Here is a 14,455-nt window from a genome sequence, read left to right as displayed (position 1 = left end):
ATCTAGTGGCCGTAAAGACACATTAAGCATCCAAAGCAGCCTAAAAACTATATTCATTTGAAGTTAAGTGATTATAATCCTGTGTAAACAAATAAGAAATAAGTAAATATATTTACTGTTGACCGTAATATTCAGGTTCAATTAAAGTTGGGTATTATCGGCCTTGTTGCTAAGTGGAGCTCGGATCAGAAAGCCGTGATCTGTGTCTGAACCGACATGATTTCTTTAGCTGTTACATATATGTTAGTCTGTTATGGGACATATTATACCTCTATTTATCTCTTTTTAAGACGCTGTATGATACGCTTTGTTCTTCACTCACATGTAATGCTGTTTTGTATTACAATCATTAGCAAGAAGAACAACAATATAGTGGTTATACCGAGCGCCCCATGTACAGAGGCTTAAGTCCTGTGGGATCGCATCATGCATATCATCCCCCGCTCTCTCCCGTCTGTCTCTCTTCAGCTTTCCTATCTCATGAAGGCAAACAGGCCCAACAAGGCTGTTTAAGAATAATAATTAAAACACAAAGAGTTTGGAAAAAAAAAAAAATTAACAAATGACTCGACGAAACACTTTTGGTCTTTAAAGTTTAACAAACTTCATTATTTTTCCCGGTATGATACAAAGTCAAACACATTGTACACGTTTGTCGCACATCACACATCCTCAACGCACAGTGAAGAAGGAAGAGACATCATTGCATACATTTAAAAACATCACGAGTTTACAATCACAGCGCACTCTGACACGAGCTGTCGAGAATGTGTGAGATGTTTTTCAAGTTTGATAATAACAGCGAAGAAATTAAAAACTGGCAGCCTCTTTCAGAGACAGTGAGACTATTACAACAGTGCACATCCACATTCATAGAAACACAACACAAAACAAACAGTCAGTATTAAATCCTGGCAGTTAAAGGTGCTTTGGTCTTCTGAATAAAAAGGTTGGATTCAACACTAAATGAGATTATTATTGCAAACGACTGGCACCGTTATCAAGCGTAAGGCTTTTTGGTGTTTGCATGTTTAAAGTGCTTCTTTTGGTCCCACAGGACGGTCGAGAAGTGGTTAGAAAACAAGATACAGCTGGAAAGTTTGTGGTTTGTTTCTTTGGAGAAAACATCAGCTCCATCTTGTTACGGTTACAAAAAAAAAAAAAAGAAACGTTGTTGTTTTGGTCTCACCTGAGATTCAGCATAGTCCATGTACTGTACGTAAACAATGCAAATGTCCAGAGTCAGACAGTAGATACTTAAACACTGGTTCCCAACACATCCTCTCTCTACTTGGAGCCGCCTCTAAAAAAGAATCCAAGACCCAGACGAGAACAACGAGACAGATTCCCTGCTGTCAAGAATGAAGATTACGTGTAACTGTTGTCACTACAACCTGAATAAGGAGCCTGATATTTTTTAATTATTTACACACCTGTGGATGAGCGATCCATTCAGTGTGTTGTCATTTCTTTACCCCAGGAAAAAAAAAAAAATCAGAGATTTTGTGATTGAAGTCAAACAGTTACGAGATTAAACTCGCAAATTTACGAGAATTAAGTCGTTAAAGGGAAAAGTTGTACGTTAAAGAGAAGCTGATCTGCTGATATACGACCTTTCAGAAAAATCATTGTGACCATAGCCGAATGAATGTTCAATTTCAAAGTGCTTGAGGTTGTTATTTCATACTAAATACATGCTTCCCCCCCCCCATGAGATCTTTGGTGCATCTCCTTCAGAGAGTCCAATCCCCCGGTTGGGAACCAATGTCTCCAACTTAGAAACAGTAAAGACAAACAGAGTGAAAAAAAAGGACTATTTCAGATTGAGAAAGGTCGTAAATATCCAGCAGACGTTGCTGCATGATTGTAAATATATAATCTGTCTTTGATGAAAAGTAAAGACTCACGTCCATGTGGTTCCTGCTTTTAAAATGTAAAACTGTAACATGTAAGTTTTACATGCTCATGTGATTCATTTAAAAACAAGTTCAAATAGTCGACGACAGCAGAGGTGTTTTGATCAAAATAAAACTCAACAAACGCTATAAAACTTCGGTTGTCAGTGATTAAACGATCCTGGTCCGATGACAGACTCGTGTCGTGCGTGCTGCTCGCACTCCCATAATTTATACATCAATTCGAGTTTGAAAGTCTTTCAGTTGTGCGTCAGCCGCTTCTTCAGTTTGTGCGTTCGCTGGATGAATTCGTCTGCATGTTTCTTGTCTTATGTGACGATGGACGTGCTCCTGTTTTTCTCCACCTCAGTTGCCTCCTCCTCTGTGACGGCCCACGGCTGAATCTTCCCAGAACCGAACAGCGTGTAGAATAAGGCACCGCCGATGTTGATCCCGGCTGCCACACAGAAGACCATCCTCCAGCCTGCCAGCGTGTGCTGGACGAAGCACAACAACAAAAAGTAGATGATTACTTTATTGGTTTGTTTTGGAGGAGCTTTCAGACTTTTCAGACTTATTTAAACTTGATGAAAAGGAGGAGAATATGTGACCTAGGCTAGGAAGAAAGTGTATTCAATGGGAATAAGGATGTCAAGGACTGTCTGCTGTTTTCTGACTCCTTTATATGTGCATGAAGCAGTGTTGAGACTTACATCCTCAGTAAAGTATCCCGTCGCTATGGGTGCCAAAACTCCAGGAATGGTTCCGAATGTGTTCGTGATTCCCAGAAGAAATCCTGCGTACCTGCAGGAGGAAAAACAAAAACACATATTCTTCAGGATATATTTGTTCTACAAACAACAATAAAAGAGCAAGAAGGTGAAAGACAGTTATTGCATTTTATTACCACATTACAGTTTCTGTGTTGGGACAAATGTTATATAATAAAAGGGACTGAGGAAGAAGACTCAAATGACCTCTGGGATAAACGTTTGATTGTGATGAATTCAAACTTTATGTAAGTATTTAAGTAAGTTCTTCCTCATATCTGTCTGAATTTCTCTGCAGGGAAACTGTTTGAACGTGGGCACCCACCGAGGAGCGATGTCTATCTGGTTGATGTAGACTCCACAGGCGCTGGCTCCTCCGATGGTCGTGGACAGCGTGAGGAAGGTGACGGTGAGGATGTGGCTGCAGCCGGAGAAACCCACAGCCACGAGGCAGGCTGCACCTGGCAACAGACCTGCAGAGAGGAAGTGGGTGTTCAAATACCCCGACACTCACGTTGTTATCTTTGTTTTTTAATGAGGCCGTCAGCATTTACTCGTTAACCACGATTAATGATGCGTTCATTTTTTAAATTGAAACTGCACGTGACCCGACACAGAGACGACCTGAGAGGAAACACTTCCTGACCTGCGAGTGTGAAAATCTTTCGCACGGTGGTGACGCTGAACACTTTCCTCTCGAGGAGGCTGTCCGCTACGACGCCCGCCAGCATGGAGGCCAAAAAGGCCCCGAGGTACGGCAGAGCGGACAGGAAACCATTCTGGATGAGACAGAGAGAGAGAGAGAGAGAGAGAGAGAGAGAGAGAGGAGGGGGAGTAGAGTCAGCTAGTAATGTAATGATTACAGGTTAATAATCTCAATCCAGTAAAGAAACCTCCTGAAGGAAGCAGAGTACAGCCGGTGCCGTCTCAAAAAGACGCAGTCAGCAAACTAAGCGATGACAACGCAGACATGTAAACTTTCACAAACTTAACATGGAAGCGTTTTGAGCTCGTTTAACGTATGTAAATATGAAAGGAACTTTTAGCTTAGCTCAGCATAAAGACTACAAACAGAGCCAGCTAACCTGGCTCCCTGCACGCGTTATATAAGACCAAGCTGGTCCGAAGTCTCTAAGCAGACTCTTCTCCTCTGTCGCCCCCCGGTGGTGGAACGAACTACCAAACTCCATTCGACCTGTCTCTTTGCACCTTTAAGAGAAAGCGAAAGAACCAGCTCTTTCATGAACACCGACACACCTGATGATGGCCATGATTGTTTTGTTTTCTTTGTTATCTGGGGAAACTGGAGCAGCTGTCACTCCGTACTTATTTGGATCATTTTGAGTTTCACGGGAAAAAAATAGGAAGGAGAAGAAGAAATTTGCTCACAGATTGGAGGTCAAAGTGCAGGATGATGTTCATGTAGGTGGGCAGTGAGGTGAGCAGCGTGTAGTAGGACCAGTTCGCGCACATCTGGCAGACGATGATGGCCCACAGGGGGACCGACAGCACCATGGGCAGCAGGGGCACGGACCAGCCATGACCTGTACCCTGATCCACAACAAATAAACGACATGAGACAATCACATAAAACATACTGAAAAATAAGACTGGACACTCCAAACAAACTACAAAAGCAAAGTTATTATTTTAAATTTATAGCAGCCTCATCGTCTAGTTATGTTCACAGGAGTCGACACAATAAACGCAACATGATAGGAGCTTTAAAAATCATCAAAATGCTAATTTTCAATATTTAGGTCTTTAAATTAAAAAGTTCATTTTAGAGGAAGAGAAAGCTGTAAAAAGTGATGCATGTGAGGGAAACAGAAACAGGAAGTTTGACAGGGAACTAAATTCTCTCCAGCTCGAGTAACGCTGTGACAAAATCACACCTGAAACTCTTTTAAGACTCTCTGACATACAGTCAAATCTGAGCGCCCCCACACGGAAGTTTTGGACGCCACTCAGTTTGCCAGATATGAGAGCAGTTATCAGGTGAACAGGTGTTGCAGCGATGGAAGCGGGCAGTGGAACTGCTTCAGATAGAAGTGATTGTACCCGAGCTAAAAAGCCTCTGCATGTTTCTAATAAGCTCCAGCAGCAGAAAGCTGCTCAAACTAGGATCAATGTTGGAGATGAAACATGGAGAGAGGTTAGAACGCAGAAAGCTTTACAGACCCATGCAGAGCTGGCTAAACACTGAAGCTACAGTGTCCACCACATGCAGAGCTGGCTAAACACTGAAGCTACAGTGTCCACCACATGCAGAGCTGGCTAAACACTGAAGCTACAGTGTCCACCACATGCAGAGCTGGCTAAACACTGAAGCTACAGTGTCCACCACATGGTGACCTGTGTGAGCATCCACAGCTCCCTCCTTGAATTTGGACTGCAATACCCATTTTAAACACTAGGTGTCAGAGCTACATATTGCTCCTTTAACATGTTGCGGGACAAAGACGCTTCATTTTTCATTTTCTCTTTTTCAATGTCTATAATTACTGAAACGTATTTTCTATTTGTACCTTAAATACAGGAAAACTGTAAACTTGAGCAAAACTGAGGAATGACAAATGTCTATTTTATGTTCACCTGAGGTCCAATGGATCTTATGATGTAGTCCTTCTCTTCTTCGCTGATGCGTCGATGTGTGCGAGGGTCATCTGACACAAAAATAAACCAAAAAACTGCCCAGAGGCAACCAGCACCCCCTGAGAGAGAGAGAGAGAGAGAGAGAGAGAGAGAGAGAGAGAGAGAGAGAGAGAGAGAGAGAGAGAGACAGAGAGAGAGAGAGAGAGAGAGAGAGACTTTTATTGGACATGGTTGTGAATAATTAAAGGAACAGTGTCAAAGTGCTTAAGTCTGATGTCATAAGAAATGTGTTTGTAACAAAGACCATCACAGGATTTTAAAAGGAAATTTTTTGTTTTGTTTATGTACACATCATGTAGCATTTAAAACCCCTGGCATCATTCCTGTAGGAGACATGATGTGTGTATTAGCGTGTGTGTGTGCGTGTCCCTCACCACAGAGGTAGAAGACAGCCGGCCAGCCTAAAGTTTGGCAGATGTAGCCGGTGAGAGGCAGAGACAGAAAGGCCCCGAAGTTTGCCCCAGACCCCGACAGGGTCATCAGGCGTGAGCGTTCGAGAGGGGGAGCCCAGCGTGCCCACATCGCCATCATGGCGGGGAACGTCACTCCCTAAGGATGAGGGTGAGACGGGTAGAGAGTCAGACGGACTGAGAGGCAGTTTCAGACATCACTGATTCATCACTGAACAACCTGAATCAGCACAACCTGCACAGCGTACCTCTCCAAAGCCCTCCAGAGCTCTCAGTGCAAACAGCCAGTAGATCCCCATCTGGGCGGCCAGAGGAGTGAGCAGCGTGAGGACAGCCGTGCCCAGAACCCCCAAACCCATGAACACGCTCCCCCCATAGTGACCAGACAGGTAGCCCCCCGGGATCTGTGTGCACAGGTATCCGAAGAAGAAAGCTCCCAGCAGCCAACCCTGAGACTCTGCGTCCCACGGGTACTGAGGGATCTGCAGCACATGGAAAGTCAACAATTAAAAAAAAAGCACATTTGTTGTTATAGGAAGAAAACAGCTTTGATCGGCCTGAATCAGCAGAAAAAAAAGATTACTGACAGCAGTAATATAATTTTAACCACAAAGTAGGAACATGTGAACTTTCGCCATCTGGTCCCATTGATTATTTTGACTTAGCATACTACTATCTTGCAGCAGACGTCCAATCACGCAATCTGGGTTTTTCACACTGTGGAATAAACGCTTTGAAATCGTGTTACCCCGTCAGGTTGTTGGAACGTGTCGCTGGTGTTCTCCATCCCCGCTGGCAGAGGACAAGCGTGGACTACGGAGGCGTTCTGGGCCGGTTTGGGGTCAGTGACGTTCACCATGGCTACCATGGCAACACTGAGGTTGACCCGCAGACCGTAGACCACGGCGAACCCCAAAAACATGAGGAAGGCCAAGTTGAGCCGAGCCGAGCAGCACTGTGAAGGAACTGAAGAGAAAATCAGTCAAATGACGTGAAGTGTGAAGGTCAAAGGTCATCCCTTTCTTTCACTTTGTGATGTCACAGCAGCATCGCGTGATGGTCAGTTTGCCTCTTACATAATCTGTCTTTTATAACCAGTGAAGTGCTGACCTGTTTACAGCCTGCAATTCAAACAAAGTGCTGAGTCACCAGAGAGTACCAGGACCACCTGAGTGAGCGTGCACGTTATTCTCTTCAAGTCGTTTTGATCTAAACGCTGAAACGTCTGATGTGTGAGTTCTGTAGAAATAGCTGACGCCTCCGTTTGAATGCATTTCTTTCACCGTGTCGATGTGGATGTTTTAGTGACCTGTTACAAACTCACCTGCATCCCTCTCGATGAGGGCGTCCCCGTCCCCGTCCTCGCTCTCGTCCAGAGGGCTCGAGTTGATGGAGTAGCCGTTCGGCGGGGCCATGGCGCCCCGACACGTTAAAAAAACTGAAGGTGGTGAAAATGACGTCACTGAGCCATCGTCTCTGCGGGAAACCTGCGAGCGATCAGATGATGAAACACAAACACGAAGAGGAAGTGAGATAAACAGGAAAAAGATTCATACAGGAAGTGAGAGTTCAACTTAAAAGACACATGATGTCATCGAAACACTGTTGGGATACCGTCTGGGCTATAAAAGTAAAGTCGGATAATCAAGCACAGAATCCAGATCTCCTGATTTCACACACTCTGGACCGCCTGCTGTTCTGATCGCATGAAAACAAACATTTTTCACTTCGGATTCGAACCCAGGCCACACGGGACGCTCTCCAACCACTCGACCACCCGGTGATCATGAATAAAGATCTGAAATGCTTTTTTTTTAGTTTTAGGCAGAAATAAGCAAAAGTATGTTAAGATCATAAATAATGTTTAACTTCCTGTCAATAAGCAGGAAGTAGGAGAGTGGAGGACCTGTGAGAAGACTGAGCTCATGTAGAATAATAAGCTACTAATGGTGAGTATTGTGACCTTCATTTAAAGTGTTAAAGAATTTAAAAGTCAGCCTCTGACAGACGCTGAAGACAAAACAACAAACTTTAAAAAAAAAAAAAAAAAAAAAAATCTATTTTAGACTTTTGGTTGAACGAAACAAAAACTGTGAATCCATCCGTTTAAAAATGACTTTTTTCATCAGTTCCTTTCATGAAGCGTTTTCAGTTCCTTATGTAGACTGTGTCTGTCCCAAACAAATGAACCATTAATAAATAATTAAATGAGCACAAAGATGAGTCAGCGCTGACTTGAGCACTCTTCTCATTTACAACATAAAGAGAACAAACTCCGGCTTCATTGTTGTGGTCACTCTTTGTTTTTAAGTTTTCTCTTTGGGTGTTTTTTTTTTTCATTCACTGTTAATCCTTCGATCACGTGACAAACCGCGCATAAAGCGGATTAATTCATTGAAGTCGAAGTTTTGAGGTCTGGCTTGAAACAAACGGATCGTGAGGCTGTTTTTACGATTCTTGTTGACCGCTTTGATTCTGATGAGTTTGGGTGCTTCGAGCTTGGTCAGACTTCGTGACACGAGGGCGGGGCAATTAATCGAAAAACCGACATCCAGGACCTCTGAGTGGCGTAATCGTGCCTGTGTCGATTGTTTCGACGATTTTCAGGGCAGAGTCACGTGACGACACGTCCAGTCCAGCGTCCGCCGTTTGGACTCAGTCTGTCTTTAATGAAGACAACGCCGAACAAAAACAAGCCGAATGTGAACACTGTGGAAAAACTGTTTTTCAAGAAATTCAAGTTATTTATTTTCTACCGTTGGAGAGAAGTTGTTTTGTTTACAGTGAAAATAATCACTTTCATAATACGATGAAATAATCGTTCATTCATCGTAAATCGAGGTCAAATGTTCAGTTAATCGTGATGTTGATTTGAGGTCAACTCGCCCGGCCCGATGTGACACCCATCAGGATGAGAGTTTCTCCTGACAGCAGAGACACAAGGTGGAGCGGGCGAGTTACACACAAAGATCACATGAGGCAGCCGCTCTGAGGTTATCACATCCATAAACGCTAAACGGTGAAGGAGCCTTTATATTTTCACTGAGCGATCACATGTCCATCCGTCCAGTCAACCTTTCACTCTTCAGTAGTTAGAAGGAATGTGTCAGCTGCCCAAAACCTTGATCCTACATGGACCAATCACTGAGAGCTCTGAAACCTCTGCACACAAAAAAAGGCTTTTGTCAGCACATGCCAGCAGACACACAGACACACACACACACACACACACACACACACACACACACACACACACACACACACACACAGGATTAAAAGAGCGCTGATGTTGTTGGACAAAATGTGTGAGACATAACTGAACCTCCTGAAGTCTTAAACTCGACTTCCTGTCTGTCTGATCAGACACCAAAAATGCTAAATATGTCTCATTTCTGTTCACAAAAACAACAAAATCTTTACATTCAAGAAGATGAAACCTGTTGAATTCACTGTTCTTTCTTTAATAAGTGTCTGAATCGATCCACTGATTATCAATACACTTACCTAATATCATCCTCTGAAACACTTTGTTTGTTTTTTAAACATTTCAAAACAAATATCGATTTGTATTCTCACTTTTATTGACTCGTTTTCATCTTGAGTGTTGGAGCTTATCTGAATGAGCATCACGAGCCCAATATCTGGAGTATTTGTTTTTTGGGTTGTCTCGCTTCCTTTATCAGAGCGATGGTGTCATGTGAGATTGTTTATCACAGACACACACATCCTAAAGTAAACTTACAGCCCTTCTCTCTCTCTCTCTCTCTCTCTCTCTCTCTCTCTCTCTCTCTCTCTCTCTCTCTCTCTCTCTCTCTCTCTCTCTCTCTCTCTCTCTCTCTCTCTCTCTCTCTCTCTCTCTCTCTCTCTCTCTCTCTCTCTCTCTCTCTCTCTCGAGCATCTTGCCTGATTAATCATGGATTTATTAATATCATAATTTCAATGTAATATTTTGAAAGAACATTTGCTTCTGTCATCTGAATTTATTCCTGAACTTTTAACCCACCACGAGCTCTGAAATATTCTTCTTAAGACCAGTGGATGATCCGCCTCAGGGAACAGCATGAACGTAATCAATGCACAGCACATTATTGTTCCAACAGTGTTGAAGGATTGAGACTTCTGCTGGATGTGATTCTCCTGTGTCTGAGAGGATGTTGTAACCAGCATTTGAAGGATTTAAAATAAAGTAAAGAGGACTGTTTTGACCGGACGTTTTCCATTTCAGGAGGAACACTTAAATATCTGGCTTTTTTAGGTTTGCAAGTACAGATTATTTTCATTATTTTCATCAAACTTGAGTTAAAAAAATAAGTCAAAAAAACTTTACAAGTCAGAGAAACTTTTTTGGCATCCTTCACCGCGGGATACTGAGAAGATGATTTTATGATACGTTATATTTCAAGCCAATCTATGTCAAATTCTGGCCTCTCAGAGTGAAATATTTTGATTTTATAACCCGTGTCTTTGTTGTGAAAAAGTGTCTGACTGTTGCAGGGACTGTGCAGCTCTATGACTCTTTTTAAAGAATTACATATTGACAAGACGAACAACACATTGTGTTTTGCACCAAGTGGAATCGCAGGTTTGTATTCATGACAAACATCCACTGCCATGTGAATCCTGTCAGCAAGTGAAAATGATGAATGTCAGAAAACACAGCACAGTCCACTTCTTCTTTCTCTGATATTGTCCGTTTTCAGTGTTCGTTTCTGCTTTTCAGTTTGGATGAACGGGAGTCAACTTTGAGTATTTTCCTTTTTCTACAGATTTAGAAGAGCAGATGTGGTTTTGTCAAAGCTTGTTCTTGAATTAGCAATGTTAAAATGTCTCACTGTGAATGCTTCAACCTGCTTTCAATGATTCACTGTGAGTTTAATTTGAGCTGATTATTATCATTTTGACAGACTGACAGGTTTAATCAGTATCTTTAACATAATGAGACTCTTTACTGGTTGTCTGCAACCGGTTCAGTTTCTTATTTTTGCGAGGACATTGGTAATGAAAGTTAAGGAGATCAACAACCTGTAGAACAGGTAGTGTCGGTGTGTTTGTCTATTGTTTGATCTGGTTACCTCATTTTGACTTGATTAAGATCTACAATTATCTGTGTTTTGTTTCTGTTTTGAGCAAACTATATAAAAGCAAAATTAGATCAATGTCAATGAATGCTAAAACTTGTGATTGATGTACTTGTTTGTTTACATTAGTCTGTAGTGTAACAGCTTTAAGAAGGTTATTACTGTTACACAACAACTTGTACAAAAATGGCTGTTTGTTGTAATGCAGCTTACCTTGTAAAGTTCTCTAAAACGAAGACACCTGGTTAAAGCAGCTTGGTTTGTTGTTCTGAACGTAAAACTCGAGTCACATCACAACCGGCGAGACAACAAGAGAGCTGCTGTCTTTCTGTTTTTCTCTAGTGTAGAAAAAGGAGTCACATGAAAACATCAAATTCAAACGCAGATCTACAAATCATCCGACTCGCTACGCCGAGCTGTAGACGGTGAAGTAAGGCCTATCCTTATGGTCTATAAATCGAATACTACGGAAGTGACGTCACAACAGCTGACCAACCGCCGGCACGCCCTCTTAGTTTGCTTTCGTCTGATATTTCAGTGAACAGAATATTTTTCTTCTATTTTGGTAATGTTCGGTATTAAAAAAGTGACAACAATAAATAAATTTTAAAAATTGAAAAAACGAAAAGCCAATTAGTTCACAGCGGTGACGTTAACTCAAGTTTTGCGCATGCGCTTCAGCGACGTTGCAACTGTCGTCTACGCATTGTTAAATAAAAAATAATGTAAAACTTTCTTTCACTTCTTGTCGCTCATACTTCATCTTTTATTTTACAGGGCAGGTGAATTTTTTAGAAATATTCTCCCGCACACAAACGGCAATTTTATATGTTGTCATGGCAACGACTTCGCCACCTGTGTTGTTGTGTTGTTGTGTTGTGAGCTGAAGCGAGCTGCCAGGAGTTCGTGTGTTAGCCGGCGCTAGTTAAACTTGCCGTCCACTTCCAGCCTAGTAATCATACATTTATCATCGCATTCATGGCCCATTACAGAGTGAGTAATTGTTCCCGTACTGTTGGAAACTACAACTTTTACACAATGCCCGAATGTAGCATGTAGCTAATTAGCTCGCTAGCATAATAAGAACGTAAACCTGTGACTGTATCAGACGTTTCCTGACTCTGTGTGTGTCAAAGTCTGGCGTGTTGTCTTGTGTTTCAGGCCCCAGAATCAAAGCGGGAACAGTTCAGAAGATACCTAGAAAAGTCTGGGGTTCTTGACACTATAACAAGCGGTAAGTTTGGACTCATTCAGGTTGTAGTTCTGCATTGAAACCATGATGTGTAAAACTCATTTATTTCCATGTGATATCCGCGCGTGCTGCTTCACCATCTTGTCTTTTTTCTTTTGCAGTTTTAGTGGCACTTTATGAAGAAAATGACAAACCCGACAATGCACTGGAGTATCTTTTTTGTGTGTGCAGCTTTATACAGCTTTCAGTGAGAAGAAACAGGTGGAATATAATTATATGTAATTATTTATATATGTATGAAAATCTTAAGAATTATACTTTTAGCTCTGCAATAATGCATTTTTTTTTGTTTTTGCTCCAGCTCTTCTCAGTCTGTGATGCAGCTGACACTATTAGTGACTCGTGTTTTCTTAACTTTGCTTCACTAGTTGTGTCGTCTGGTATAGATGTATTGTAAGCCTTACGTTCACTTGGAAGTCCTCCCAAAATCTGTCCGGCTTTGCTGGCAGTGCAAAGTGTGTGCATTGTTTTTTGTTTAAATGTCTCCATTTGCGAGATGAATAAAGGATTATCTTATCTTACCGCCCCCCCCTCTCATGACCTCAGGCCCTCTCTCGGGTCTGCTGGTCCCACTTTGGGAATCACTACCATAAATGATGTTTTTTGGATCATCATTTCAAAATCAACCCTATCATTCATTCTAAGATGACCAGAACTTAAGATTTCTTCGAGAAGAAATAACAATATTCACTGCTCAGATGTTACACACATTGAGGCTGTTTTGACCTACAGATATTTTAATAGGAGTCTTTTTCTTTTACTCCTTTCACTTGAAGTTTACTGCTCCCTTAGCCTGGAATCATGAAACACGAAGACCTGGAACTTAAAGATGGTATTAAGTGTTCTTACCATCCAGTATGATGGATCATTTTAAAAGGAACATCTGGCTGTAATACATTTAAGAAGAAGTCGATCTTGTCCTACTAGTTATTACATGTCTGATATTATGTTTGTGAGAATGGTTGCTAGCCGTCTGTCTTGGCCAGGACGCTCTTGAAAAAGAGAATTTTTATTTCTTGCAAATAAAAACAAGTTAAATACCGAATACATTCTTGTACTTAGGTGACCCTGGCAACAATAATAGGAAAGCTTCAGTCGTTTCCCTTCAAAGCTCTTTCTCAACAAACACTTTGGCCTTTAAATGCTGAAACAAATCGCCTCAGTGGCCTACATTAGAAAACTGGAGATAGGTTTTCAGGTGCCTCACCGCTCTCTGAAGATAAGACGTCTTATTGTGTCGTTTACCAGCCGGGGAGAATTAACCTTCATCCCCTTTTTGAAGGAGTTTTAAAAATGTTAGAAGCATTCGTTTCAGGGATAAAAAGACGTTCAGCAGCTCAAGCGTTGGTTTCTTCTTTGAAGGAGGCCGGAGTGTGAATACTGAAATCCACTGGGAGATGAGCTAACTAAACAAAGCAGCATTATTCTAAGTAAACACGGCTGGAGCTTTTTGTACTTTGGTGTGTTGCTGTCACTCTCCACACATTGATTATCACAGTAAAGTTAAGTTCACAGATAATGTTTCTTCACATGACCGACCTCAGAGAGATACTGTTGTTGGATTATGTCTTTAAGTTCAACCTGGCATTGATAGACTGACAGATTTCTGTGATGGAGACATGTTGAACCTTAACCACGGGCACAGTTTCATAAAGCTTCACCTCGGAGCGGCGGGTCCGGAGCCGGGAGACGCCGAGACTCTGCGCATGGAGCTGGCTGATCTACAACAGAAATTTAACCTGCTCATGGAGGAGAACAAAGAGCTGAGGAACAGGGTGAGCCGGCTGTTTCCGCCTTAATGCACAGATACTCAGAGCTGCTGCTGTTTGGGTCTCATTCTGTGACCTCTGACCTCTCTGCCTTTCTATCTCCATCCAGCTGATGCAGTATGAACCGACGTCTGAGGAGGGAGCAGCAGAGTAAAAAGGAAAAACATGAAGCGAAATATCTTTTTTTTTTTAAAGAATATGTTTATGTTTGATTACATATAAGGGATGTACAGCTAACACAAAAATCACTGTTCTCTTTTGTTACATAACAGAAAAGCATCTTTTGCTTCTTAAGAAATAAAACATTTTTTTCCAGCTTTGTGCATCAGTCCTTCTCTTTGGGTCACACACTCAGCCACCTGTCTGAATTAGATGAGTGAAGGAGAGAATTAGGGTGTCATAGTCTAGGTGTCGTATCGGGCTCCACAGAGACCTCCTCGTCCTCATCGCAGAGGCATCCCTCCCCTCTCAACATTTCCTGCCTCTCACACATTGGGCAAAAAGAAGAAAATCCTTCAATAAATAACTTTTGTATTCTGAAGTCTAAACTGACTCCTTTAAATTGATATAAGCTGCGTTAAAATAAAAATAAAAACATTTCTGTACAAAAACAATCAGAGGTGGCT

General features: G+C 41.9%; 2 protein-coding genes across 2 annotated transcripts; one reads left to right on the top strand and one right to left on the bottom strand.

Moving 5' to 3' along the window:
* Nucleotides 1-579: 579 nt before the first annotated feature.
* Nucleotides 580-11,285, bottom strand: LOC306839521 (sialin). Its single transcript, XM_079368276.1, has 11 exons — nucleotides 11,022-11,285; nucleotides 7,055-7,217; nucleotides 6,479-6,696; nucleotides 5,979-6,212; nucleotides 5,695-5,869; nucleotides 5,261-5,379; nucleotides 4,055-4,216; nucleotides 3,312-3,444; nucleotides 2,991-3,138; nucleotides 2,609-2,699; nucleotides 580-2,392 (listed from the first exon to the last, which is right to left on the bottom strand). Exons 2-11 carry the CDS (start codon nucleotides 7,143-7,145, stop codon nucleotides 2,225-2,227), a joined length of 1,539 nt encoding a protein of 512 aa, XP_079224402.1. The 5' UTR covers nucleotides 7,146-7,217; nucleotides 11,022-11,285; the 3' UTR covers nucleotides 580-2,224.
* Nucleotides 11,286-11,500: 215 nt separating this feature from the next.
* Nucleotides 11,501-14,146, top strand: mycbp (MYC binding protein). Its single transcript, XM_079368288.1, has 5 exons — nucleotides 11,501-11,801; nucleotides 11,970-12,042; nucleotides 12,162-12,210; nucleotides 13,706-13,835; nucleotides 13,939-14,146. The coding sequence occupies exons 1-5, from the start codon at nucleotides 11,787-11,789 to the stop codon at nucleotides 13,981-13,983; spliced, it is 312 nt and encodes a 103-aa protein (XP_079224414.1). The 5' UTR covers nucleotides 11,501-11,786; the 3' UTR covers nucleotides 13,984-14,146.
* The last annotated feature ends 309 nt before the right edge of the window (nucleotides 14,147-14,455 follow it).

The sequence above is a fragment of the Symphodus melops genome, assembly GCF_947650265.1.
Source record: "Symphodus melops genome assembly, chromosome: 18".
Lineage (NCBI taxonomy): Eukaryota > Metazoa > Chordata > Actinopteri > Labriformes > Labridae > Symphodus > Symphodus melops.
This window is presented reverse-complemented; position numbering and strand designations above follow the sequence as displayed.

What these genes read in the sequence shown, in the direction of transcription:
- LOC306839521 (XM_079368276.1), bottom strand. Translation starts at nt 7,145, where the DNA reads ATGGCCCCGCCGAACGGCTACTCCATCAACTCGAGCCCTCTGGACGAG. An exon ending in CTCTGGAGGGCTTTGGAGAG is followed by an intron (nt 5,870 to 5,978) that starts GTACGCTGTGCA and finishes CCTCATCCTTAG; the next exon opens with GGAGTGACGTTCCCCGCCAT. An exon ending in GGCTGTCTTCTACCTCTGTG is followed by an intron (nt 5,380 to 5,694) that starts GTGAGGGACACG and finishes TCTCTCTCTCAG; the next exon opens with GGGGTGCTGGTTGCCTCTGG.
- mycbp (XM_079368288.1), top strand. An exon ending in AAACCCGACAATGCACTGGA is followed by an intron (nt 12,211 to 13,705) that starts GTATCTTTTTTG and finishes CCACGGGCACAG; the next exon opens with TTTCATAAAGCTTCACCTCG. An exon ending in ACAAAGAGCTGAGGAACAGG is followed by an intron (nt 13,836 to 13,938) that starts GTGAGCCGGCTG and finishes ATCTCCATCCAG; the next exon opens with CTGATGCAGTATGAACCGAC.